Genomic DNA, 27,023 nt, shown 5'->3' on the forward strand with positions numbered 1-27,023 from the left:
TCCCAATTCACCCACCCTCTCCTTACGGTCACTTAAGGTGATACCCTTCCTCATAACTCTGTGAATAGTCTTGTTGACTTCAGTAGGACTTCACATGGAGTAAGGTGCTACTCAATGTGAATCTGCCATGTGGCCTATAGTCAGGATTCCATTTTGTTGAGAATAAGCCCTGCCTGCATTCATTCCCGAGCAAATTTGAGTATAGGCAGCATTGTCTAGAGCCTGGAGACTGGTTGTCAGGATTCCTGGATTCTCTTTTGTGTCTGAAGGGTGTGTGGTCAACTAGTTAGATCAGGGGACTGAGGCTCATGAGATCAGAATTGTTTTTCTGCCTGTGACACTGACTCACTGTGTGACCTTGGACAACTCATGTCCCCTCTTCGTGTCTGTTTCCCCGTCTCTAAACAAGAGAATGATTCTGAGTTGCCTCACAAGGGGTGTGTTGCTGAACTCATCTGTGTTTGTAAAGCGCTTTGAGATCCTTAGGTGGAAGGTGTTAGAGACAGGCAAAGCATTATTGTTGTTATCAGTCTGTCTTCCTTGTACTCATTCTGACATTGAATGTCACCCCATTTCATCTTATTGCTCTGGTGACATGCTGCATATTTATACCCTGGGGCTCTTCACTGTCAGTTTCTTTAGTTTTAAAATAAATTATTTTGAAAAACTGTGAGCAGTCTCAGAAGAAGCAAGGAGAAGCCGGCACCCCTGACTGCAGGTGACATCTCCTGGGATTGGTGGCACCAGTCTCCTGGATGGAAACTCCAGAGGAAAATAAGATGCTCGCTTTCTCTTCCCCATTCGGAAGAGGGAATAAGCCAGTTGGAGCCTGGGATCCCCAGAGTTGCCTGGCAAGAACAAACCACATTTCTTATTAACAAACTGACTATATTTTTGTAATCACAACGCTACCCCTTCCCATCTCATCCCATTGCACAGTTCCAGTGCAGTGTCCCAGCCTAATATCAGCACATTTCTGGATTTATTTCGCATGCACATGTTCTTGATATCAGAATTTCCAGGAAGGAATGTTATGATAAGAAGAGACAACAGAAATTATTCATGGGGAACTTGCCAAAATGCCTCCCTTCCCTTTCCCTCCCACCGACCTTCCCTCCCCCACCCTGAGCTAGACATCTTCTCAGCGAATAGACTCTGCCTTGCACACTGTGACAGCCAGAGGGAGAGGGAGCTGGAGATAGCGAGGAAGGAAGCTACTCATAGGACTGGGAAATGCTGCACACTGCTTAGAGACTGGTGGAGTAAAGAACCTACTCTTAACAGAGCACTTTTCCCTCACTGAATCCTGGGTCTCTGCAGCAGGAGCTGTATAGCTGAAGTAGGCAGAATGGGATGAGAAACGCAACTTGCAATCCAGGCCGAGATTCTCATGATGAAAACAACCAGGGCATACGGTGGACCAAAATGCAGCAGCAAGAGACAAATAACCTTCAAGGAAAACCAGCAGAATCAAAACCTGGACTGCAGAATATTCTAACTCTGTAATCAAATCCGTGTGTGTGTGGGCTGCCGATTTATCACCAAACATCTGCTTGCAAAGACCCTGAACCTTTTTGCTGTGAGTGTCTCGGCTCACGCGAGGAAGTCCGACTGGCAAATATTTCTTCGTTAGTTTGACAGGAACTGGCATCCTCGGCATCGAATTCCAAGCCTGTGAATGGACAAGGCATGTCTGCAGCCAGGACCTGCGGATTCCTGAGGCTCCACGGGAAACGGACTCTGTGAGGCGAAAGGTTCAAGTGGGATCATGGGAGGGAAGCAGGTCAAATGGTGAGCGATTGTTGTCATTGTTATTTGAAACAGCAGGGTCGGGGTGTTTATTAAAATCTCCAGGGAATTCAGGCTTGTTACTGAAACTGTTTCCATAAGCCCTGATTGCGTGCAAGATCCCAAAGCATTGATAATCCAGGGATTTGACTAGGCAAGGATTTTAGCTAAGAAACCAAGCAATGCTAGAAGGAATAATACAGAGTGTTTCCCTGTGACATAAATCCTGCCTCAATTGATTTAATTTCCCAGCACTCATTTCTGCATGCTTCAATGATGAATAGTTATGTATCCTTTTAAATAAGAAATCAAATTTGAATGCGTCTTTGGATATCTTTCACTCGAATAATTTTGGGAATTGATATGAAAAACCATGGGAATTTGGCCAGCTTTAACCAGTTGGCAGAATGATAAATAGGAGTGACCTTTGGCCTGTGCTGCTGCTTCAGGAGCAATCAGCGTGCACGTAAATGTGTTCCTGCCCAAATGGCCATGTTTCTCTCATGTGCAGGGAAACTGCCTGGAGATGGAGCTGTGTCTGTAAGAAAACCTAAAGGATTATATTAAAATCCTGTTGTAGATGTGGTGTGAAATATCTGATCCGGTCTCAGTTGCGTTAACCCCCAAATCTATCACAAAATGTTCACTTTGGGCAGTGGATCTAGTTCTGAAAAGAGCAGATTGGGGAGAAATGTAACGTTCCTGTGCTGTGTCCTGTTCCCTGACACATGGCCCACACATCCCATATCCTGCACCTCCCTAGAGCACCCTCTGCCACATGTGCCTTTTGCCTTCTGGCCCTCTAGATTGTTCTTTCCCCTGTATGTCTAGGTAGCCTTCTTCACATGCACCAAAGGTTGATCTTGTTTTCTTGGGCTGCTTCCTCATGGTTTTCTTGCTTGTGGGGAGACAACCCACAAATACACCTCTCAATGATTATACAGGGCTGATGGCTCGCCAGGGGTCTGAGGTGAACATGTGCAGAGGGAACATTAGTGACTGCATCTTAAAGGATGGCAAATCCCATGCAATATTCCTGGGCGTGTTAGGTCAGTCAGTCAGTCTCTGTGACTTTCTGTGTATCTATGCTGATTTAAAGCTTGATCATTTGTCTTTAATAATCGATTATCTCCTCAGAACACAAACATCACATTCCTGGGCCCCTGGGCAATGATTTCAGTTTTAAACATCATCTGTTAGGGAACGCTGCATTGGGATTCGCTTTCTTTAAGGTAACGCTTTGGGCACATCCAACAACCTTTAGCAAATCTGCACACTGTGGGTATGTCTACACTGCAAAGAAAAACCTGCAGTGCCTAGTCTCAGAGCCTGGGTCAATTGATTTGGGCTTGCATGGCTCAGGGTGTGGGGCTAAAAAAAGCACTGGAGCCTGGGCTCTGAAACTGGCGAGGGGGGAGGGTATTGGAGCCCAAGCTCCAGCCCGAGTGGGAATGTCTACACTGCAATTTTTAGTCCTGCAGCCTGAACCCCGTGAGCCTGAGTCAATTAACCTGGGCTCTGAGGGTACAGCTCCACTGTGATAAAAGACCCGTGGCACAGAGCCATGGTTGGCCCAAGTCAGCTGACTCGGGTTCACAGGGCTTGGGCTGCCAAGCTATAAAATTACAGTGTAGCTATTGGGGCTTGGGCTGGAACCCCGGCTCTGGGAACCCAGGAGTAGGAGGGTCCCAGAGCCTGGGCTCCAGCCCGAGCCCGAATGTCTAAACTGCAATTTTATAGCCCTGCAGCCCAAATTCCACTAGCTTGAGTCAGCTGACTTGGGCCAGCTGCAGGTCTTTTATTGCAGTGTGGCTATACCTGAGACTGTGTGCTGAGGGTGTGTCTTTCCAGGGTAGACATACACTATATGAGCAACAGGGTCTGAGCGAATACTGCTGCTGCTTTCTGTATCTAGTCCAAAATGGTTACTCTCTCTTCACTTAGTGACTCACACTCATTTGTGCTTTTACTGCAGTGGAAGCTGACTTAGTTGAATCATTTAAAATTAGATTAGTCAAAGGCCTGGAAAATAGACTAGGAACAGTCTCTTGGGGGTGGCTCCTGGGAGTGGACTATATGGGAGCTGCTAACAGGTCATTTCCTCTCTAATTTCTAAAATTCTCTGATTTTATTAGAGAGATGTGTTTGTTCCTGAGCTGGGGAACCTATATCAGAAGTGCTGGGAAGATTGGGAAGGCAAGCTATAGAAGTGCATTTTATTTCTCTAAATCTATTCTGTTACTTTCACCATGTTTTCTTTTTATTCTCTCTGGCTTTTGTGTCTGTCTTGAGGAGAATGAAACATTAACTCCTCCTTGCTCTTGCAAGGATTAGTTCCTGGAGACTTTGGGGGCACATTAAATGGATCACTGAGCTTTGGATGCCTTTGCTGTTGTCCCGGTGATGGATATGGGAAGAACGTCTGAAAGAGCTTGAGAGTCTGGACCTCACAACCAGCTGAGATTGTTGTAGAAATATGTGGCTGCTTTCAAGAAGCTTTCTCATTTAAAGCTAGATCATGTGTTGGTGTCTTTGTGTTCCCGAGGGCTCCTTAGCATGGGAATTTTAGGTTGGTTCCCCATAGTGTGATTGTCCCTTTAAATACAGGTGAGAAATCAAGAGAGCTGGGATACTGTGAATGACTTTTGGTAGCAGTTTGCAACTGTAGGCTAAGCCTTGCATTACATTATGTTGTAAGCAGAACTGCAGTCTGAAGGATAGTCTAGAATTAGCTCCCTGACTTTGGGATCTGTGTTAATCCTGCAGTGGTTGCCTCTCCTATTTACATCTTCTTAAGCTACAGGAAAAATGAAAAGACTAATTACTGCTGCAGCACTTCAGTCAGCTACTGGCCTGAAAAGTTACAGGCACTGTCTGGCCTGCTAATGAATTCATTGGCATGTGGGCAGCGCTCAGTGTAACCAGACTTCTTGCATATTAGCTTTTTATTTTAGACAGAGATGAAGCTGCTCTTTTCCCCCTGCTATGTTTGCAGCTCACACTGGAAATAATTGTATCTCCTCTTCTCCTCTGCAGTCTCACATCACCCAGTCCCATACACAGCACAAAGAGCGAGTCCATTGCAACCCAGTCGGAGGAGAAGGCAGACTTTGTGATCATCCGAGCTGAAGAAACAGAAACCAAAACAGGTAGAGCACAGATGATGCATTTCATCTTTCCCACTTCCAGGACTTCCCACGTGAGAGCTATGGCAGAGACTTGCTGGATGGATTCCCAGAGACCGTATGAGTGTAGAATGTTGTGAGCTAATACATCAGTTCATATAAAATTAAATCCCCAAGCTCACTGTTTAGTAGTGCTAAGGTTGTGCCACTGTTTGGCAAAGTCCAGGAGACTCACTAGCATGCTTCAAAAATTAAAAGCCTTAGAGAACGGATGGAGTTCAGTGTCATTTATTAGTTACAGTATATGGTGGTTGCTTTGTCCTTACTTCAAGATGTTGTGAAGAAAAGTCCAATCCCACAGAAAGATTGAGTCTGTTTGAACTTGGAGGCTGGAGCTGAATCTGTGTAATGGGGTTCTGGATTTATGCTACAGCTTCTCAAAATCACCTGACTAACTTGCAGTGGCACTTCGCAAGGCTGGGGAGTGTTGTACACTTATTGCCTGGTTTTACTGACACACCATTGACTTTTTACCATGACTCCCTCCACCCCTCCCAGCGATAAACCTGATTTTTGTTTCATTTCAAGTGAGCAAAAAGAATTAGCCAAAATGTCCTGCTGCTGGGTTAGTTTCTGTTTTAAATCTATTAACAATCCACAGAGTGCAAAGGAAAGGTTTTTGATGAAGTTTCTGACATCATTTTCCTCTCATGAACGTAGTGTAGAAACAGTGCTTATAGATCAGCTTCCATCCCCAGGCTGAATCACAGGGAGTCTCTCTAATGAAATGCTTTGTCACCCCAGCCAATAAAGCCCCCTGTTTACTACTCTTTAGTCTACAATATTTGATTGTAAAATATTTGTGAGGTTGAAATATTTGGTAGGCTGTAACGTTTCACTGGTGTTTTCAACATCAGCATGCCCATCCACATTTTGCACAGTGGAATATCTTTGTCACTTGGCTAGAGACTGTAGTAGCTGCCTGCAATGATCAGTCACAACTCTGCAATGATGTGCCCCACTAGGATGTTTATCCCCAAGTTTAGCATCACACCTTGGGTACAATGTCTAAATCCCTGCAGCCTCCAGAGCTGTGGCATTAGCCGGCACAGACCATCTTGTCTTATGGAGATTACAAAAGGTTGCAGAGTTTATAAAATATTTTTATGTTCTTCTCTTTAAAAAAGATCCCAGTGAGCTCTTGATCTAAAATCAAGGCCAGTGATGAGCAGCAGTGATGATACCGAATATAAATGCAAAAAGTCAGAAAAGCAAGGACAGGCATTTTGGGATCAGGCTTTGATTCCAAAGGTTTATTAATCTGTAAAACAGGGGCTAAGAGCTTTCTGAAATTTGCTTTAATTCCTGCTCAGATATTTTTGAGGACATGTAGCAGGAGACACAGCAATGAAAGGTATGAGTAGATAGATCAGGCAGGAATAATGAACTGACTCATTACAAATGTGTCTGTTGGATAAGGTCTCACACAGCAAATTACTATGGACCCAATTGTGCCAACCTTTTGCTGAACAGGAACTGGCTCCCCAAGTAGCCCCATTAAATTTGTGGAGTAAATTACTATCCAGCATGAGTGAGTTTGACAGAACCAGGCCTTGAATAAATTGGTGAACAGGGTTCTGCCTGGAAAACCTTGGCTTATTCAGGAATGGGACACAGAGGCTCATAGTGAACGTGCATTTCGCTCCCCAAGCACAGCAACTGGAGCGAGACATTCATTCAGTTAAAAGTGGCACGCTCTCCCTGCCAGCACCTATAATGCTTCAGTATGTGGAGCAAAACCTGGCAGGGCTTCAAGAATTCTGGCTTTGCCCTCCAGGGTTTTCACCCATGGCTTAGCAACCAGTCGCAGAGTATCTTAATAGCAAGAAATACCGAAACAATGGAAAATCTTGATCACAGGTGTTTAGGGCCTGATCTAAAGTTTGTTAAAGTCAATGTGGTCTTTGCATTGACTTTAGTGGGTTTTAGATCCGTCTATTAGTGCTTATTGGAGTAGCCAGGGAGAGGGTGCCTCCTGCAACACTGAGAGATCCCCCCTTCCCACTCCCCTTCATCCTTTCCTTCAGCTCCAACAGGGAGATATAAATACCCTCACACTGCATCCTCCTCTTCAACTTGCCTAGGACTCTCTAACACCAGGAGACCTTGTACATCAGTGCTAATGAAGATGAAGGATTCAGGTCATGCACACACAGGGAAGGTAATGTTTCTTTTGCAGGGTGAATGAGGCATAAATCACCAAGTTGGGGGAAGATGCTTCACCTAGCTGTTACCTTGACATCAGCTGGAAGAGATTCCAGTTCCTGCCACTGAGAATCAAGTGCAGAGAGCTGGAGACCTCTGTATGCTGTGCCTCGCTTTTCAGAACTCCTCTGTTGTTGTTCAGCTGTATTTCATGTAGCTTTTTCCTCTTGCAGAAGAGACAGACTCTCCATTTCTCCCAGAGTGGCAGGCCGGAAGCCCTGGGACATACCTAGAGACCTCCTGGGAGGAGCAGCTGCTGGAACAACAAGACCATTTAGAAAAGGAAATGGAGGAAGCAAAGAAGATGATTTCAGGCCTGCAGGTATTCGCTTTGCCTTTCAGCCAGCATTTCTCTTATCTTCCCATCATGCTCTTGTTTCCCATTGAGCTCTAGCTGAGAGAGAGACTACTCCTGTGGCCTGGGACTCAGGAAATCTGGGTTCAGTTCCAGGCTCTGCCACAGACTCCTTGGATGATCTTGGGCAAATCACTTAATCCCTCAATGTGCTCATCGGTTGTATAATAATCCTTCCCTACCTCAAGGGGTGTTGTAAGGATATTATGCTGATGGGGATAGGGAAGTACCTTGATAGACAACAGAAAGGACTCATCACAGCAGTTTTAGATATGGCTCCTTAAGCCTGATGCTAATCATGCTTTGCTCTTGCAGCCCCAGCACTTCCTGCCCCAGCATTAGTGTGGGTTTTCTTTCTCTTATCTTCACTGGTTTGTGCTTTGTTGCTGTCCATCTTTCCCTCTTTGCAGGGCTTTTGAATAAGGTGATAGGAAGCAAAGAATGGCCTTTCCAAGCTCCCAGACGTAGTTCAGAGAGATATTTTTAGATAGTGTCAATCAGTTTGGACAATTTTCTTTTAATTCTATACTCTCAAAAAGCATAATTTTTACCTGGTTTCCCAGGCTGTCTCTTCTGTGGGGAAGATGTGATGAGAGGCTGGTGTGAGGGTGGAAGAGGCTGAGGCAGTGCATGGAAGTGTGTGTGATGCTGGTGCAAGGATGCAGGTTTTATTCATTTCCAGTGCATGCCCTTAGAGGGGCTGACTGAGCATATAGTAATGAAGAGACTTAAGTCTAGTGAGTGCCATCATTGGTTACAGTAATGGTGACTGGGACAGACTGGGAAAGTGCAGAGGGCACGTTATGAGCACCCAGAAAGGGATCTCCTTCAGCGGGTGCTGAAAAGTCTGGGTTTAGTAAATGATCATCTCCCCTGTCAATGTCTTTTGGTTACAGTCCAGTATTTTATTGGATTCATTAGGTGGGTGCTCTATACCCTGATTACATGGTAACACTTGAATGTGCTGTCACCAGGAAAAACATGTATGTTACCGCCCAAAGTAGCAAGATGCAACAGCTTTTTCCCATGTGCTGGGACTCCCATTCCTTGCCAAGACGCTTGGCAGCCCATGGTTTTTGTTAGCAGCCAAGGCGAATAAAACAGGCTTTGTGTGATTTGTGATTGGAAGTAATGCAAAGAGACAAGGAATGCAGGAAAATCAGTAGAGATTCATAGAACTGATCAAGAGAGATAAAAAAGCAGATCTGTCTCCTTTTAGTAAGACTGGTTGGGCTGTAAAATTTGGCACTTTCCCTAATGATCATTTGAATCAATTTTTTCTATCGGACCTTGTTCTAGCTGCCCTGCTCTAGTCCTTCCCTGACCAAATGACCCTTGCCTCTGTGCCTTTGTGTGACTCTGCTCAGCGAGCAGACTCCCTGCCCCATATGGCAAAGACCCTGAACTCTCCCAGGAATACCCCTTTCTGTTTGTGCTGGGAACCGCACTTATTTTGAATTGTAAATATTTATGTACAAGTAAACAAAGCCCGCATTGTGTGAGCAGCACACAGGCGTGCTCCCAGCTGACAATGGGCAAGGGACACAAAAGATTCCAAAAGAAAATAGATGGTTGGTACAATCCGCTTGCATAATGCACCCTCTGGGAGCAGAGGAAGGCAGCACTGGGGAGACTGGCATTGCCCCCCCAACACACCTCGGGAGCAAGGGAAAGCAGCTGGCATGCTGCCCCCCTCACTCCTCAAAAGCAGGAGGAGGCAGCTGACACAGCTGTCCAAGAAATTGGATTTGATTCATTGATTTTCCCTTCTTGTCCAATATTTAAAAGCCTCTGGATCACAAGGGTTTGATTGAAATTCTGAGACCCTGTGCAGCTTTCGGTGTTCCTGTGTGACTCCTCCCTAGATGTCCTGCTGGGCAAACTTTGGGACTGCACTCAGAGAAGCGTTTCCCCAGGAAGATTTGCATTAAATGAATACAAATGGCTGTCTGTTTGGCATTCAGCAAGGTTTGCATCTCTCCGGTGAGAAAATCGGACTCGACCCTTCAGCCTTGGCATTTCTCGGTCCAAGATGGAACATCTCTGCAAATGAGATTTTTAATTGGCAGCAATGAGATTGGAGTAGAACTCAAATAGAAAGCTATCTGAAAGGAAGGGATGCCACTGTCCTAGCATCCTCTGTGCTAACTCTCATCAGCCTCCCAGTTCTGCCTTGTATTGCTGGCCTATCTACCTGTATGCTACTCTCCAGCATAAACTAATTGGCTCTTGAAATATCCTGCTTCTGAGTCCCAGCAGTAAACGTGTGGCCCAGGGGTCAGTCTACACGAGGACAGTGACCTGTTGCTGGCAGTGGTCCCTCAAGAGTCTGTAGTGCTTTCTGAAAGGGTATTGAAAACAGAGGTTGTCCCAGTTACCCTCACATTTAAAGTGCTTTCAGTACCAGCTCAGGGGGGATCTGCTGCTGAATGCATTGTCAGCCATGGTTCCAGTGTGAACAGAGACTACTTAGCAGGTCTTAAGAGTAGGAAATGTTCCTAAAAAACATACCCAGGCATTGCTGTACTTGTTCAGTCCAGACGTCCCCTCCTTCCAATATCTTTGAAATTAAAATGTCCATTGACTGAGAGACTAGTTTGTTTTTTAAATTAAATTTTTATTGATGCCTTGGACACGTTCCAAACTAGTCTGAAAAAAACCCTCTTGCTGCAAATCTCTGCCTAACTTTCAGCTTCTTTCCTTCAGTTTTTGTATATGCTGTCTGTCCGTAAAGGGTGATTTTATGCAGTTCAGATTAAAACCCATTGCAAACATTGCTCATAAAAAGGGCTGGGTTGATACCTTAGTTTGGTGCAGAATTCCCCTTCACCTTGATGGGAGTTGCGTACGCTTGTCACCAACAGACTTCTCTGCTGAGGATCCTTTCTTGGGGACATTCTGATGTCTTATGCTTGTTTCAAAACAAGCCCCCTTTTCTGTGCAGTAAGATGTCAGCCGAAATGATAGAGAAAATTGTTTAGAGGCTGTTTGGGTCTAGATTGCTGTGAAATGCTGTGGAGATGGGATTGAGTTTCTCCTTGTGGCTTTCCAAGAAATCACCTGAGTGCAGATTCTTTTTGCCTTTGCTGTTGCCCAGGCGTTGCTGCTCAATGGGTCATTACCTGAGGACGAGCAGGAGGGATCATTTGTCCTTTGTGAACATGGAGCCTGTCCAGAAGAGCAGCTGGTGAGCACGTTCTTTTCCCTTAAAATCTAGTTTCAGTCGATTTTGTGCACTGTTCAGACAGAGGATGGGTAATAACTGCAGTGCATTTGCATTCAGGTCATAATCCGAAGTCGTCTGGACCAGAGCATGGACGAAAATCAGGACCTAAAGGTTAGAAGAGGACAGATAAAGACAGAATGGTTATTGGGATTGGGATCTTGGGGGCTCCTTCTCTATGTGCACTATGTAGCTCTCTAATTTAAGCAGAGGGAGGAAATGTACTTGCACATGGATGACTGGGAGTCAGCAGCTCTGCTGCTGTCATGCGATGTGAACTTGGTTAAGTCACTGCACTTCTCTCTGTCTCAATTTTTAAAATGGATTAATAATTGCCTCCCAAATGGGCCGTGAGAATGAGTGAACTGAATTTGGAAAGTGCTTTGAGATTCTCTCACATGCTTTATGAGTATTATTATTACTCATGCATGAGTAGTTTCACGATCATCTGTGTTCTAAGCTAGCGTAGGGTAGAATCTGGGGAAATGCCCCCTTTTCATCCAGTTTGCCTCTAAATAATGCTGTCAGTGCTGCTCTCCTTTAAAACAAAACACCAAACAATTATTTGAATTAAGTCCAGCCCTGAATAGACTTCTCTGCCCATTCTTGAAGCCGGAGCCTTTCTCGAGAGATGCATATCGTGCTGCATTTAGAAACCTTTATCCAGGACAATTGTTAAATTTCTAGCCATGTCTGGGTGTAAACAAGCTTTCATGTGGAAGATAAAAGCAGCTTAGAAAAACCCTCCTGTCAAGCCTGTCTTGTGCTCTGCGCTGAAGTTGGCAGAGGCCCAGCACTAACGCTGGAAGTAAAGTGCTCTGCATTGCTCCAAAGGGTAGATTTGGTGGATTCGCAAGCTTTAGCTCTGCAATTTAATATAAAGCGTTTAGGAGAGCTACAGCTGCTCAGAAGGTGTTTCATGGAGAAAGAGTGATTTCTATCGCTGGGTTTGTAAACTCTTTAAAACGGGTCCTGGTCTGACATGTTTTTTGGTCTGTGGGAGGAGGTGGGGTTTGTTTTATTTCAGAGGGTCTCCTGAGACCAGGTGTTGGGAGGGATGGAGATATTTCTGGGATGACGTGAAACAACCGTTTAAACAAATTGTGTTGGATTTACAGAAGGAGCTACTGAAATACAAACAAGAAGCGCGAAACCTACAAGGAATAAAGGTGAGAAGAGAGAGAATTAATGAACTAGTTAACAGTAACCCTTGGGAGCCTATCAGAGGGGTCAGGGGCAACAGGATACCTCTCAGTTTACCCCAAGGAATGGAGTAGGGCCTGTTAGAGCAGGGAAGTGGCAGTCAAGGCTCACAGCTTTATAGATTCCAAGGCCAGAAGGGAACACTGGTAAGTGGAGACAAGCTCTAAATTTGTCTAACTTCAGCTTCCATCCGTTGGATTGGGTGATACCTTTCTCTGCTAGATTAAAGATCACATTATTAAATATCTGTTCCCCATGTAGATATTTATAGACTGTAATCAGATCACCCCTTAACCTTCTCTTTGTTAAGCTAAATAGATTGAGCTCCTTCAGTCTATCACTATAAGGTACGTTTACTAATCCTTAATCATTTTTGCGGCTCTTCTCCTTGGTTCTGTTCCTGGCACTCGGAAGTGAATATGGTCAGAGCTGGGAATTGGGAGTTTGGACAGCTGGGTTCTATTCCTGACTCTTTCACTGTCTTTGTGATCTTAGCCAAATCACATTGTTTCTTTGGGCCTGAGTTTCCCAAAGGGGGATGGGTGGAACAGGGTATGTGTATGGTGGTTCTCATGGCCTGTTAGCACTGTTATCCTGGGAATAAACACTTTAGTGTGGTGGGTTGGTTTATTCCTAGCAGCAGAGAGGGAATCATGGCATGTGCAGATGCCCTCCTTTGCTGGGGCAGTTGTTTGGCTGTTTGTGTTCCTGTTTGCCCAGCACCTCCCTCTGGAGTACGGGCGTTTAACAATCTGCCCCTGAGCTGGAGATATTTGTAGAGCTGTCTGTCACCCTGTGTTGCGGAGGAAGCACACTGCTGTCCAAGGTGGAGCTGTTTGCTTCACAGTAATATGAATGGAAAAGTGCAAGGGTGAGCCCTGATTCAGGCATGGATCCTGGCTCCCCAGAGACACATTCAGAGAGGAGTTGCTCAACACTGCTATGCCTCACTGGAAAGCTTGAATTTTTCACATCTGAGGCCTTGCTCCCTTGACTGATGTTTGCCTGTTTCTCCCCCGTGGGTGGTGCAGGCAATAGATGGGGGTCACTGGCTCTGTGCCACCAAAAACGCCTCCAAACACACAGCTGCTTCTCCCCCTTGGGGAAAGTTGGCCACCCTATGCCTGAGCAGGAAGTTCAAACAGAAGCACAGAAATTCCTCAGTGATTTTGACAGCTAGCTAAAGGCAGAGAATTCAGCAGCAGGCAGCATCACAGTGTAAGGCCTGATTGCTGGTTCAGGCAGATGCCTTCACATCTCGTGCTATGGGTGCCGGGGCTTACCCTTGTCCATGGGCCACAGTCTGGCACTCTGCATGTCCCTCTCTTTCCCCTGGGCTTGTTGTCATTTTCACTGTGTTATCTATCAAATTTAGACCATCAGCTCCTCATGGCAGGGCACCTGCCTACTCCATGCACACCAGTGGCACTGTGTTAACGGTAATACGTGTATTTTCCCAGGATGCATTGCAGCAGAGGTTGGCTCAGCAGGACGCTTCAGTTCTTCAGCTAAAGCAGGAGCTGCTGAGAGCAAATATGGACAAGGAGGAATTGCACAACCAGAATGTGAGTCATTCGTGCTGCTAACTCAGACAGTGTCGCTGGTATTGGGGAGGGTGGCTGGGGATTGCAGGGTCTGAGACTACAGGGCAGAGAGCCCAGCAGTCACAGTGTGGGGCTGGTCGGCATTGTGTAGATCCGTGAGCCGTGGGATAGATGGAGCAGTGATCACTGGGCTATGCAGAGGAAACAGTGCAGTGGAACCCAGTGGCCTATAGTCAGACTCACTGGAATCTCCTGCTCCTCCCTCCACTTATGGGGGTCCCTCTTCTTCTCCCCCATCCTCCAAAGGCCCTCCTCATTGGTTGAAACGGAGGAAAGCTTTGCATTATATTTTCATTATAACTGGGCTAAAACTGCAGTGTTCCCTTCATCTCTGTTCCACGTGTTAAAGGCAAGTGACGTTTGGCAGACAGAGCATGTGTGTGTAGAATCAGCATTGAGGAGGCAGCAGCGGTGAAGGAGGGGCCAGCGCATTTGCCATATCCAGGGGAACAGCTTACTGCCCCGAATCTGTGCATGTAACTTCATTGCTGCTAACCTCAGGCTGTTACACTCTGTGCACATACGCCCCACAGCAGCCTTTATCACACAAGGTTGAGGAGAGGACTGTGTTGATGGATGCACTGGATCTCCTGAGATACAAACCTCCCTTTTGTTTCTGCAGGTTGATCTGCAGAGGAAGGTTGAAGAGAGAAACAGACTCCTGGGAGAATACAAAGTAAGAGACTCTCCCAGCCCAGCCACGTGGCGATTGGGAGAGCCCTGGAAACATTCTTCCTGGAGGGCTCTTGCCCTCTCTGTGCTTCGTGCTCTGTCACCCCCGTGGATTGTCACTGTGAATAAATAGCAATAACAAGAGATCTCTGTGACGTCCTTTGGAATATGGCTGCTCAGGTTAAGAAGGACTGTGCCATAGCCCAGAGTGTTTTTCACAGTGGTCATCGGGTTACTTTGGCATCAGCGGTGTGCACTTGAGTGCACCACGCTCACCCACAAACCTACTGGCCATTCCATCTGTGTCATTAAATTATCCTCAGGGCCTTACACGAATCCTGGGCCTATAGGTCAGCTGTGCTGCTGGCCTCAGTGCTGAGCCTGTGGCGTGTCTGGAGCCCAGGGCGGTGGGGGCCTGACTGACCCTTTCAAACAAGGCCTTAAAGTACAGTTAGAACATGGGGTTTAAGGCAGATAGGCTGTGCCAGCTTTAACCCTTCCCTGCTCCTGAGGAAGGTGAAGATGAGCCTTCATCACCTGCTCATATACTGATGCCCCCAATCCCTCTGGGTTGCAGAAGGAGCTGGGCCAGAAGGATCGGCACTTACAGCAGCACCAGGCCAAGCTAGATGAAATGCTCCGTCAGCTCTCCGAGGCCAGCTACCAGCAGGTACAGAGCCCGCCAACATGCCCTGCTCTTGAGAAACTGGTGCCAGCCTGGTCAACTCAGTTCATACTGACTTGTCTGTTCCCTTTGCAGGCAGATTTGGAGCGGGAGCTGGAGCACAAGGAGGCTCTGCTGGCTCAGTGCATGAAGAGAGAGACAGAAGAGGTGAGTGGGGCATTAGTACTTGGAAGACATCAGGCTCTTGGAATGCAGTTCTCTGCCTGACATTATGTAATGTGTAGCTAGAGTCCAGTGCCAAGCTCCCCTGGGCGCCCCCTCTATCCCAGAGAGGTCAGGCTCCATGGAACATCACAGCTGGAGCTTCTGGGAGGGGCTGCTCTCTGCTGCAGGTCTTCTGGGAAAGTTCAGACCTATTCAACTTCCCCCATCAACCTGACAAGGGGTGAAATCCAGTGGTCTGAGCACAGGATGGGGAAACAGGAATTCCTGGGTTCTAATTCCAGCCCTGACACTGACTCCCTCCGTGACGTTGTGGCAAGTCACTGCCCATCTCTGCCTCAGTTTCCCCATCTGCAAAATGAGAATCCTTACACTTGCCTAGGTTCCAGGGGTGTGTGGGTTCTGTAGTGAATTTATGTACCTTGCAGAATGCTGGTGGCAATGGGGTTGTATTGTTGGTGCAGTTGCTTTCCCTGCCCTCTCACAAATCTGAAGTTGGCACCTTGGAATCTTCTTCTGGGAAGTTCAGAAACTTGCTGTACCCTCTGTTAAAGTGTCTTCTCCTTGCAACAGGTGATGAGCTACAGCAATCACAGCACTCAGAGCAACGGCTTCCTCCAGACAGCAGGAAAAGGAGCTGCTCCCACAGCCCACAGAGTGGTAGGTACCCTGCTGCTTAGCCAGTGCCAGCTCAGGACTCCAGTCAGCATCGGGAATGGGTTCCCTAGGGAGGTGGTGGAATCTCCTTCCTTAGCGGTTTTTAAGGTCAGGCTTGACAAGGCCCTGGCTGGGATGATTTAGTTGGGGATTGGTCCTGCTTTGAGCAGGGGTTTGGACTAGATGACCTCCTGAGGTCCCTTCAAACCCTATGATCCTTCCCTCTGCAGCTGCCAGCCTGTAAGGGAAAGTGCAGGCCCCTGAGGGTCCCTTGGGCCTGGGAGAAGTGCAGCGCCAGGAGGGAGGGAGGTTACAGTGAGGCTCTGAATCCCTGAATTGGCTGACTTCTCCTGGTCTCTTGGGCAGACGAATGACCTGCAGTTGGTGCGTGATGCCCTCCGCAGCTTGCGGAACAGTTTCAGCGGCCACGACCCGCAGCACCACACCATCGACAGCCTGGAACAAGGCATCTCCAGCCTGATGGAGAGATTGCACCGCATGGAGACGCAGAAGAGGCAAGAGAGAAGGGTAAACATTCCCCACTGGGCTTGGCTTCATACCTCCACCTCCTCTTACTGACCAGAGCTAGCACCAGGGAGTGCAGCGCTCCATCCCCTCACAATCTCTCCCTGCAGTGTGCTGATCATGTGGTCACTCTGCTCACTGAATCCTAAAGAAGCCTAGATTGTGGCAGATGGAGGGTCCCTAAGGATCCCAGCCAGCCCCGGGGGAACCTATGGGGTGTAGCAAATGATGCTTCATTACTGTACCTCACCTCTCTGCTCTCACTGGAGGCCTAATGCTAAGATGTGCCTCTTATATTACTGAGAAGCAGTCATCTAGTCCAGTGGTTCTCAACCAGGGGTACGCGTACCCCCGGGGGTACTCAGAGGTCTTCCAGGGGGTGCATCAACTCATCTAGATATTTGCCTAGTTTTACAACAGGCTACAGAAAAAACTCTAGAAGAGTCAGTACAAACTATAATTTCATATAGAGAACGACTTGTTTATACTACCCTGTGTACTATACACTGAAATTTAAGTACAATATTTATATTCCAATGTATTTATGTTTTAATTGTATACTACACATGAGAACGTACACAATTTTTCAGTACTAGTGTGCTGTGACACTTTGTTGTTTTTATGTCTGATTTTGTAGGCAAGTAGTTTTTAAGTGAGGTGAAACATGGGGGGGCACAAGACAAATCAGACTCCTCAAAGGGGTACAGTAGTCAGGAAAGGTTGAGAGCCACTGATCTACTCAAGTAGTTGGAACAGGGGCCTGTAAGTCAGGACTCTTGGGTTCTGTTCCAGGTTCTGTCACTGACTTGCTGTGTGACCTTAGGTAAGTCACTTCACCTCTTCCCTCCCACTGGGGGCCGTGAGGATTAATTGGTTAACATTTGCAGAGTGGACAAAGAGCTGTTACTAAGCCATCATGGACTGTCATTGCTGCTGCCTGGGCTCTGTTGTGCTGCCCATTAGACCTGACGGTGGTATTTGGAAGCAGACACTTGCTGACCTTATAACTACACAGGGTTAGTTTGTCTCTGTCTGGAAGCAGGGCCGTGTTAGCGGTTTTAATCAGTCCAACCCCTCTGTTGTTTCTTCGTGGGGGTCTATTTCATGTCTGCAAAAAGTGTGGCAGAGTGAAAAAGTTAACAATGACATTCAAAGTCCAGGCGAACCTGACTCCAGAGTCTATGCTCTGACTGTTGTTCTCTAAGGGCTGTCCACCCCTACAGGCCATGCTGACCCTCAGTAGGGATTGTAGATGGTGGCACTTTGCATCTCTGGGCTGTGGGAAATCTGAGCTCCTAGTATCTTGGGAGAAAATAGTCATTCACGTTGGTTACATTTAAATGCCATATCCTACAGCAGGGGTCTGGGTGAAAATCTGTATGTATTGGGGGTCTCTATGTGTCCGTGTTGTGGGGGTCTTGGGTGTAGATCTGGTTGTGTGTGTCAGGGTAGGTCGGGTTGCTAGGGGTGTGGGTGTGGGTGTGGAAGAAGAAGATCCTCTTAAACTGTTTCATGACATTTTCCTTCACTGGTCAGTTTGCTTGCACCACTGGAGGCCCTGGGAACTGACCCTTTGTCCTCGCTCTCTTGGCTTTCCCCGTAGGTTCAAGGGAAGTCGCCCACAAGCCGAGCAGCGAACGAGTATCGAGACTCCTGGCCTCCCAACTCCAGTGAGTGCATTTCAGCTCTGTCGCTCCAAAAACTGGCTTCACGGCTCAGAGGTTTCCTGGACAGAATCCACTGCACAGTGTCCCTCTTGGGAAGCAGAACAGGCTGGCCTCTCACTCCATTGCTCATTGCTGTAGCATTTCTCCTGGGCCATTTGCTTCATAGACTAGGCTTCAGTGCAAGGGGCTGTGGGTAGGCAGAATAGGAGCTTGAACCTGACTGGAATCCCTGGGCACTACCACAATATAAATCATAGTAATTACTCCTTGGATTCAGGGGGAAATGCCATGTTCTCTCAGATCCCTTAAGGATTATTGTTGGCTGCATTGGGTGCTTGCACCACCTAGTGGCCATGAGTACCATCCCTTAGGCCGAGGTTTAATGTGTACACCGTAGCGCAGGATTTCCCCTCACTGCATTTGCCTGACTTGAGAGCAGCGATAGTTTCCTCTCCATCATGGGAACTGCTTTTCTGGGGTCGGTTGTAAATATAACCTGAGAAATCCATTGGTTTGTGTAGACTGAATTCTCAAAGTGGCAGTGAGGAGTCGGCCCGTTGGTGTTGGGGACAAATAGAGAGCCCCATTTTTTAACTACATTGCAGTGCTCAGCACCAGGAGGATTTTAGGGAGATGTTAGCAAAGGAATTAAGGACACTTAGTATCTGGAGGAAGAGCCTGACGTGGGTTCTGCTGAGAAGTCACCTGGGTTGCCTTTTCTCTTTTCTCTAAAGCTGCAGTTCGTGCGGCAGCCTCCATGTCACCAGCGTAATGCATGCAAAACATGCCTCACCCGCCACCTCCCAAAGCCCCTGTAGGCACCTTCCCCTCCACTGCAGCAGTCAATTTATTCAGGCTCTAGCAGACCACAGATCTGCTTGGGTGTAAAGAGCTCAAAGTGATGGCTGTAGATTCATTAAGCTAGAAAGCCCTTATGATTGATGTCCAGATCTGCAGTTCACTTTCTTTGTGTACACATTGTGAAGGTCAAAAACCAGAGAGGGTCTCACTGTGTAAACCTTCCCCTGTCTAGGCCTTTGGCATAGACACACCTGTATTGCAGGAATGGGGAGGGTAATGGTGCAGTCAGAAAGAGAGATGCACATATTAACAAAGAGAAACCCACCATGCGCACAGACACCTCCCTAGTCTATGTAATATGGGCAAAAGGGCAGGTGACTGGGTCTGTTGCGTCTTTCTGAGTTAGTAGGGCTGAGCCGACATGACCTCTTGTCCTGTAGGTGTCAGTCAATTATTGCTCCCCCTTTTCTGTCAGTGAAGACAAGCAGAATGATAATCACTTATACTGAGCTGCTAGAAGGGGTGTCACTCATGGGATGATTCTCCTAGAATGGGCTGGAATTCTCCAGTCACTACAAAGACAGCAGGCAAAATATCTGTAGTGCAGGTGGTGTGCTGTATGCACTGTGTGCATTGGGCTGTGTCTCATCATCCCCTAGGGTGGCAGTAGGGTGGCCCTTCAGGCTAACATTGTAATACTCACCTTGCAGTGCATTGTCGTCCTGTAAGAGGGCAAGATCCTGCCCTTGTGGGGGGGATGGACTTCATCAGCTAATAGGCTTTCCCATCTCGAGGTCTCTACTCCTGTGCTGAAATGATGCTGAGAATGCCTCTAGGGGGACGGGGTGGGAAAGAAAACTGTGCTCTCCCTTGGCTGCAGTGACAGTACTTTGTGTTTCTCTCTTTGCAGAATTGCCTCATTCTCACAGCACACCCACTATGAGCAGCAGTGCCTGCACCAAAGTGCTCTACTTCACTGATCGCTCACTCACACCTTTCATGGTCAATATACCAAAGAGGTGAGACCTGGCTTTGCCACACTAATAGAGTTTGCAAAAAGAAGAACAGGAGTACTTGTGGCACCTTAGAGACTAACAAATTTATTAGAGCATAAGCTTTCGTGGGCTACAGCCCACTTCTTCGGATGCATATGATATAATAGAGTTTGGTTCACTGAAAGCACTGATCTAATCCATGGTACTTCTATCCACCAAAACATGCTCTCCATCCCTTAAATCCGGCTTTTGACTGTATTTCATTGCAAAGAGGAAGTCGTGACAAGAAAGCAGACCCACGATATGTGTATTTTTCACTTTAGGCCTGACCAGATTTCCCAACTGATGCATATATAATTAGCTTATTTATTTAAAGCCCCAGAAGATTGATCTCTGGTTTTATGAGTGGGCAGCCGCCAGACAGATTTACTCTTACTCCAGCACAACACAAACCATTTAGTGCAAGACTCTCCATCTGAAATAGCAGCTATCACAGTCAGTGCAAAAAAGAAACATGAAAGAGTTGCTTTGGATTTGTTTTCAGTAAATAACAGACACTATTCTATCTGTGATCAGATGCTTTGGGTTGTACCAGGTATTTTCCAGGCACTCTGGCTCACCTCAGTGTGCTGCTGTCCATTGTGCCACATGGTATCCATACTGGTGCTAGTGTTCAGTGTGCCCTATTACAAGCTGTGTCCAAGCACTTGATCTCAATCCCATGGCAGAATCTGCCAGCGAGGATAGCTCTTAACTCCTGTTTTGCAGGTTAGGTGAGGTGACTCTGAAGGACTTCAAGGCAGCTATCGATCGGGAAGGAACCCACCGGTACCATTTCAAAGCCCTAGATCCAGAATTTGGCACAGTCAAGGAGGAGGTATGTTTGTCCTCTTTAGTAGCAGCTCTCTCATAATCTAAGTTTGTGTGTGGTGTCACAGCACCAGCAACAGCCTGAAAATTTCTGATACATTCACTTTCCATGTGAGCAAAATCTCTAACTTGCTACAGAGCTACAGTTTAAGAGATGACAGCCTCCAAGTAAGGAGCCAAAAAGGGACATCTTCAGTCCCACCCAGAGCACTGACTTTAGTGTGATCACAAAGGTGCACAAGTGGCGGATGGTGATTTGCAGGGTCCCTCCTTCACTGTGCCAGCTGCTCCCATGGACACTTCCTATGACAGCACCATTTGGGAGGTGCAGATTCCAAGTCATACCTCTAAAACGGGGTGGGGAACCTTTTTTCTATCAAGGGCCGTTGACCCACATAAAAAAAACAGTCACAGAAAAAAACACTTCCTTCTTCCCACAGTAACCCTAAATGATGCCCTTCCCCAAAAAAACTTTTGTTAAGACACATCAGTGCCAGTTTCTCCAGAGATGGTCTAACGTTCTGAGCACTGGAGTTCCCAAGCTTTAATCTGGCTCTGATACTGCCTCCCTGTGTGACCTTGGTCAAATCATGACCCCTCTCTGTATCTCACTTTGCCTGTCAGAAAAATGGGGATAATAATCCTTGTTTTTTCTCTATGGGGGAGAAATAGGCAGCCATACTGTTGTTTTTAAAGCATGTTGGGAACTTAATGTGCTATGTAAGTGCCAGTTATTTTTATTATTCAGTTTAATTCCTCCATCTCTTGTGCCACTCAGATGTAACAAAGCGGTGTCCATCCTCCGGAAGTGACCTGATTCTCTCTCTGCCCTTTTATAGGTGTTCCATGATGATGACATCATTCCTGGTTGGGAGGGGAAAATCGTAGCCTGGGTGGAAGAGGATCATGGGGAAAATTAATCAGACTCTTGGGTCTTGTTATTGTGGGAACCTGTAACGCTGCAATGCTCAGAGATGATGACCAAAAAGAGTGTGAGCTGGGACATGTCCAATTCAAGCTGCCAAAAGAGAGGACTTCTCTGCAACCAACGGGTAAAACACTTTTTTGTGTGCGAGGATGCCTGGCATTTAACTTTCCCTGGCCAAATGCAGACAGTGTTGTGAGACTGAAATTACAGGTTGGTGGGAAAGAATCATCTTGCTTTGTCCTGTCAACAAAACCCTGGAGGCCTTATTGATGTGTTTCTCCATTCTCCTGGTTCCCCCACCCCCTGAAATGCCTGCTGCTGTTTGTAAACTGCACATTTCAACTCTGATTTGACACATTCAGTATTAATGAACCTGCAGTGATCCCTGAAACAGTAAGTTCTGCCCTCATGGACCAGAAGATGCTGCTAGATTCTAGTTTTTACCAGAAGATCTGACCAACCAAAATCCACACCCAGCGAATTTGTGCTGAAGAGGCAGAGCTCCCTCCAGTGAACTTTGCAAGCTCTTGATACCAAGAGCACCAGGAACCTGACAGTGAAAGAAGCTTGTGGACTGTGCTAAGCACTACCAAAGCAAAGACCACCAGGTTGGCAACGTTGTCTTTCTTCCCAAATGCAGGCTTCCATTTCCTAGACTTGCTTCTGCCGTTTGCTCTCCAACTTGCAATCAGTTCTGAGCTCTGTTGCCCTGGGAAGCTGGAACTCTTTGGTAACCAGGTGCTTACTTAACTGCCAATGGATTTTTATTTTGGGGAAGGGAGCAGGAAACTTCCTAGCTTCCCCGCAGGTGATAAGGTACTTTTGCTTCTCCTTTTGCCAGCCCTTTCTCTACAGCCATTACCATCCCTGCCCTTTCCATACATCCAGCAAGGCCAACAGAAAATCTAATCTACTCTCCCCGGAAACAAGCAGGAATGTTTCTTCAGGGATGAAGTGACAGAGTCTGTTCTATTGGTGCATCTGTATTCCTTCTTCCAACTTTCTCTCTGCAGGCATCACCATGTACTTGATGTTCACTGACTGACAAGGCCATTAAGCAAATAACCAAACCGGTAGGATAGATATTGTGAGCAGCAGTACCCCAATTCCCAGCATGCTTTCGTCTCTGGCACCTAATGGAGTAGAAAATGGTCAGTTGGGAGAACACGTGCTATGAGATCCATTAGGGTGTGTCTGCACTGCAATAAAACATCCATGGCTGGCCCATGTCAGCTGACTTGAGCTCATGAGGCTATAAATTTGCAGGATAGATGTTCAAGTTGGGCTGGGGCTTTGGGACTCTGCAATATGGGAAGGTCCCAGAATCCAGGCACCAGCCCGAGCCCAAACGTCTACACTGCAATTTTATAGCCCTGCAGCCCGAGCTCAAGTCAGCTGATACAAGCCAACCATGGTTTTCTTTCTTGCAGTGTAGACATACACTTAGGTTTTCTCACTGCAGTGCCAGGCCCTGCTGTTACTGTCAGGCAGCCAGACTTCTGCAAAGCTGGCCGCAGTTTGCAGCAGACAGGCACTGTTGACTGAAAAGGTCAAACAGTGAGTCAAGCCTCGGTCTGTTCATCTTTGGTACACGTGCCCCATCAGTGGACTGCGTGCTTGTCTCAGTTGTGCGGGTGAGGCTGGGAGAACTTGGTTTTATTATTTTATATTAACGTGACCTTTTATAAACTTGTTCCTGTTTTTTGGAATTATTTTGTACCAGTTTACATCATTGTCTGAGGTGTATATTTTTATACCAGTGCAAGTGCTTTCTGTATATTTCCACAATACTGTGCTGTAGTTTACTCATTTTCTAGAGAATGTCAATATGTTTTATACAGTCTCCTGTTAACACCATGCAAAGTGGGGTGTCCATGACTAGCTTTATTTTACTACAAAGTACAACTAGTTCCTACTGTTTTTATATTTTGCCAGCTGTTTCTTGTATAGACAGGAATTACGTGTAGTTTGTCTTGTCACTCCCTCTGTTGCAGGAGGAGCTCAAATACTTTTCTGACCCCATTCCTGCACTGGTAGAACACGTGTTGGCTGTTAGGCCAGTATTGATCAGTTCCATTTCATTGGCGGATTTATACGCACTCTTTCTCTTCACAAACAGCCGTCGAAACATCAGCATTTGGGAAAGTTCTTCAATGGGAGAAAAGCAGTATCAGTCCTGAAAAGAAACAGACGTTCTCTTCCTCCCTGGAAATCACTGGTTTCTCTGTTGCATGTGTTTTAGTGCGTTGCTATAAGATAGCATGGGGTTATCATACTAAAATGCATTGTTGTATTTCAGTTGCAATTTATCTTGAATGTCTTTTAATTCAAGTTTTACTAGTCTGCTTAATTTCAGTCAGAGTTGTGCGCTTTAGGTAGGACTTACCCATTTTATGGAAACAATTAAAACAGTAATTTTTCAAAGGCCTCCATGTATCCATGCTGTATCCCTCTCTGCTTTTAAGAGATGAGCAGTGTTTAAGAGTTGTCTTTGGTGACTCAATGGCTGAGGTAATTGCTAATGTGATAGAACTTCTCACCTGTAGGTCATAGGTTTCAGTCCAGTCTCACTCAGTAATGACCCTGGTCACCACCCCAGCAATGGCTGGTTGATGGCCTAGGTGGAATGAGTTGGGAATCTGTCCTGTTCCTAGTGGTTCCACATCCCCATAACCACTGTCACCATTGAAACGCCTGTTGGCAGTCTCAGCAGAGGGGCCAAGGACTGAATCAGCCCTGGAGCCACTTACTGTCTTGTGTTCCCTTCAGGGCCGGAGCGAAGTACATTTGGAGGAGGCACAGAGAAGGAAACTTGCATTGCCACTGCCCATGCATATTCTGGGGATAAAGATTTCATTCTGTAGCACTATCAGCCAAGCACCCTTCATCAGTGCTAAAACCACATACAAACTAGAACAGAAACCTTGTTCTCTCTGTAATAATTACTGTACTGAGCTCAAACCCTTGAAAAGTATTGGCAGCACTCTGCCCTCGGATACTCCCACAGAAATCATTGGGACTTGTGTGAGAGAGCCTGAGGACAGAACTATTAGTACTTCTAATATTAAAATTGAAGGCCATGGCCATGCCTTGTTCTCCTCCTGGGATTGCTCCCCTAGGCTCTAACACATGCACAACTCAGGTTCAGCTTTGTTCCTGCAATGACATGGCAGTTTTCTCTTGACTTCCTATCATTGTATGAATGAGCAGAAAGGAGTATGGGTTAGGTCAGGGAAAGTTATTCACAAAATAAAGGGGGACAAGACAATCCTGGAAAAGAGTAGGTACACATGGGGCCAGATTCTCCTTTCACTTATACCAGTTTTACTCTAGTCTAACACCATTGGCTTAAATGGATTTACTCCTGATTTAGAGCAGGTGATATGGGATCAGAATCCGGCCTTGGACTTGGTTTAAATGTTTTCCTTTGATTCTATAAATGTTTATTTCTGCCCTACTTTCTTCAAAGCTACTTTCTGGTTTCCTTATAATTGTAACTTGATTATTTAACACACATGCTATATGTAAAGTTATATTTTCCTAGAAACTCTAAAGTTTGCATTCATCACTTTTTAAAAGGACAGTTACTCTCAATCTCCAGGTCCTCCAACAGAGTGAGAAGTGAGGTTTATCTGTACATCTAAGAGCTGTATATATCTGACTGGATGTACTTTGGATTTGTGGACCAAGAAAAAATCATCTCAATAAACTGTAGTTTGCAAATGGAGTCTGATCAATCCATTTGGGTGGGGAGGGAGGTTCCTTTGAACTGAAGCTTCTAATACGTTGACAGGCATGCAATGCTCATGTGTATGGGTGTGTTGGCTAGGTAGTAGGAACAGAATACACAGCAGAGGACACCATCTTGCACTGGAACTGAGTAAAGGGACTGTTCCATTTGGCTTCCAAAATCTTCAAAGACACCAGGAAAGCTCAGAGACTGAACCTCACTTTGAAGAGAAGATTTGGATCCATGCACATTAAACAGCAAACAGCTCTGGGCTGGTCAATTGCTTGCAAGATTTGTATTTATTTTTAAATACAAGTGAGCTTTTGAGATATTTTAAAACTACAACTAACCCCTGACCCAGACCATACTGTTCATATAATTTAAAATTAAATGCAATAGCTTTTGGGCTCAGTTAACTCAGATTTATGAGCAAATATCACTGCAGCCACAGACTCTCATGTTTATGCATTCAGGTGCAGTGGCTGGGTTTGCTGATGGTGATGGCACAGTAGAGGCAAGTCCTGTGTGCTGAAAACAGCTCTTGCTAAATCATTTAAAAACCCTGAAGCAGTAGTGATAAGGACAAGAATACTTTGCATATATATAGTACCTGCCAACCAAGGATTTCAAAGCACTTTATAGATGTTAATGAAGCCTCTCAATCCTCGTGGGGAAATGTCAGTATTGCTAAGGATAGCTGATGGGTTGGAACATTTTACTGATGGGGAAACTGAGGCAAAGAGCCACCCTAAACAAGACAAATTAAGACCCTGATTCTGAAACCTGTGTGTGAGCCCCACTGAAGTCAATCATGCTCTGTATGATCTTGGGAGTTCAGATGCAGAAATTGGGGCCTATAGCTCAATTAATTCTGGGACACAGATGTATGTTAAGGGAGTCTCAAACCTGGCACTATTTCTGGGGTCAAGGGGCCTGCGGCTGTGGGCCTAACCGGAATTGACATACAGGTTTGGCTGTGCTCTAAAGCCTATTTTCCCAGCTGGGGAACAGCCTTGTGCCTCACTTGGAAGGTGATGACAAGGCCCAGCTTCTGTACTACGTAACTCCCTCCCACCTAGGGCATTCTGTGGGTCCGCATGAGTTTAAATCAGTGTGGCATTTTCCCTTCATTGATTCATACAAGAATCACAACATCTGCCTGTGTGCCATCATAAAGGGAGTTCCATTCCCCTGACGGACAGCACAACGGCAACTTCGAGGTGCTGGGGTGACAGCTGCAGGAGGATGCACTGAACGTAATCTGGGTTTGGTATTTACCTGCCTGTGTTTAACCTTCCACTTCCCCAGTGCCCATCGTGGCACCAGGGCCTCTAACAGGTATGGGAATGAACAGCACAGAAAAGGGTGTGGGGCTAGAGACCCCCAAGTCCCTGTGATTCCTCCCTGCCCCTAATCCCCCGATCCAATCCTTTGTTCTCCTATCCCACGCACCCTATCCCCCTGCTCTCTATCCAATTACTCCCCCAATTTGCACCTAATGCCCCCACTCCCCTATAATACAACCCCAGACTCCCATGCTCCACAGCCCCAGTGGTTCCCCATCCACTCCCCAACCTATCCCCGGACCTCCCCTGCTTCCCATCCATCCCCACCCTACTCCTAGGGACCCTGCTCCCCCATCCTGTCCCCAGGTCCCCCATCCATCCCCACCCTGCCTCCAGACCTCCCCGGCTCCCCTGTTCTGCTCCCCGACCTCCCCTGCTTCCCATCCATCCTCACCCTACCCCTAGGGACTCCTGCTCCCCCA

General features: G+C 46.6%; 1 protein-coding gene across 5 annotated transcripts in view; it reads left to right on the forward strand.

Moving 5' to 3' along the window:
• Window positions 1-25,248, forward strand: part of DIXDC1 (DIX domain containing 1) — a 60,394-nt gene extending 35,146 nt beyond the window's left edge. For 4 of the 5 annotated variants that reach the window (XM_054005539.1, XM_054005537.1, XM_054005536.1 and 1 more), the window contains 15 exons: window positions 4,825-4,937; window positions 7,352-7,500; window positions 10,631-10,720; window positions 10,817-10,870; window positions 11,875-11,925; window positions 13,420-13,524; window positions 14,186-14,239; window positions 14,813-14,905; window positions 14,996-15,067; window positions 15,656-15,742; window positions 16,106-16,267; window positions 17,868-17,934; window positions 19,643-19,751; window positions 20,496-20,604; window positions 21,437-25,248. In XM_054005539.1, coding sequence (XP_053861514.1) covers window positions 4,825-4,937; window positions 7,352-7,500; window positions 10,631-10,720; window positions 10,817-10,870; window positions 11,875-11,925; window positions 13,420-13,524; window positions 14,186-14,239; window positions 14,813-14,905; window positions 14,996-15,067; window positions 15,656-15,742; window positions 16,106-16,267; window positions 17,868-17,934; window positions 19,643-19,751; window positions 20,496-20,604; window positions 21,437-21,517 — 1,396 coding nt within the window. In that variant the 3' untranslated portion in view covers window positions 21,518-25,248. Of the gene's footprint in view, window positions 1-1,198; window positions 1,792-4,824; window positions 4,938-7,351; window positions 7,501-10,630; window positions 10,721-10,816; window positions 10,871-11,874; window positions 11,926-13,419; window positions 13,525-14,185; window positions 14,240-14,812; window positions 14,906-14,995; window positions 15,068-15,655; window positions 15,743-16,105; window positions 16,268-17,867; window positions 17,935-19,642; window positions 19,752-20,495; window positions 20,605-21,436 lie in introns of those variants that run through there. The other variant, XM_054005540.1, reaches the window with a different exon arrangement.
• Window positions 25,249-27,023: the final 1,775 nt, after the last annotated feature.

The sequence above is a fragment of the Malaclemys terrapin genome, chromosome 15 (assembly GCF_027887155.1).
Source record: "Malaclemys terrapin pileata isolate rMalTer1 chromosome 15, rMalTer1.hap1, whole genome shotgun sequence".
Lineage (NCBI taxonomy): Eukaryota > Metazoa > Chordata > Testudines > Emydidae > Malaclemys > Malaclemys terrapin.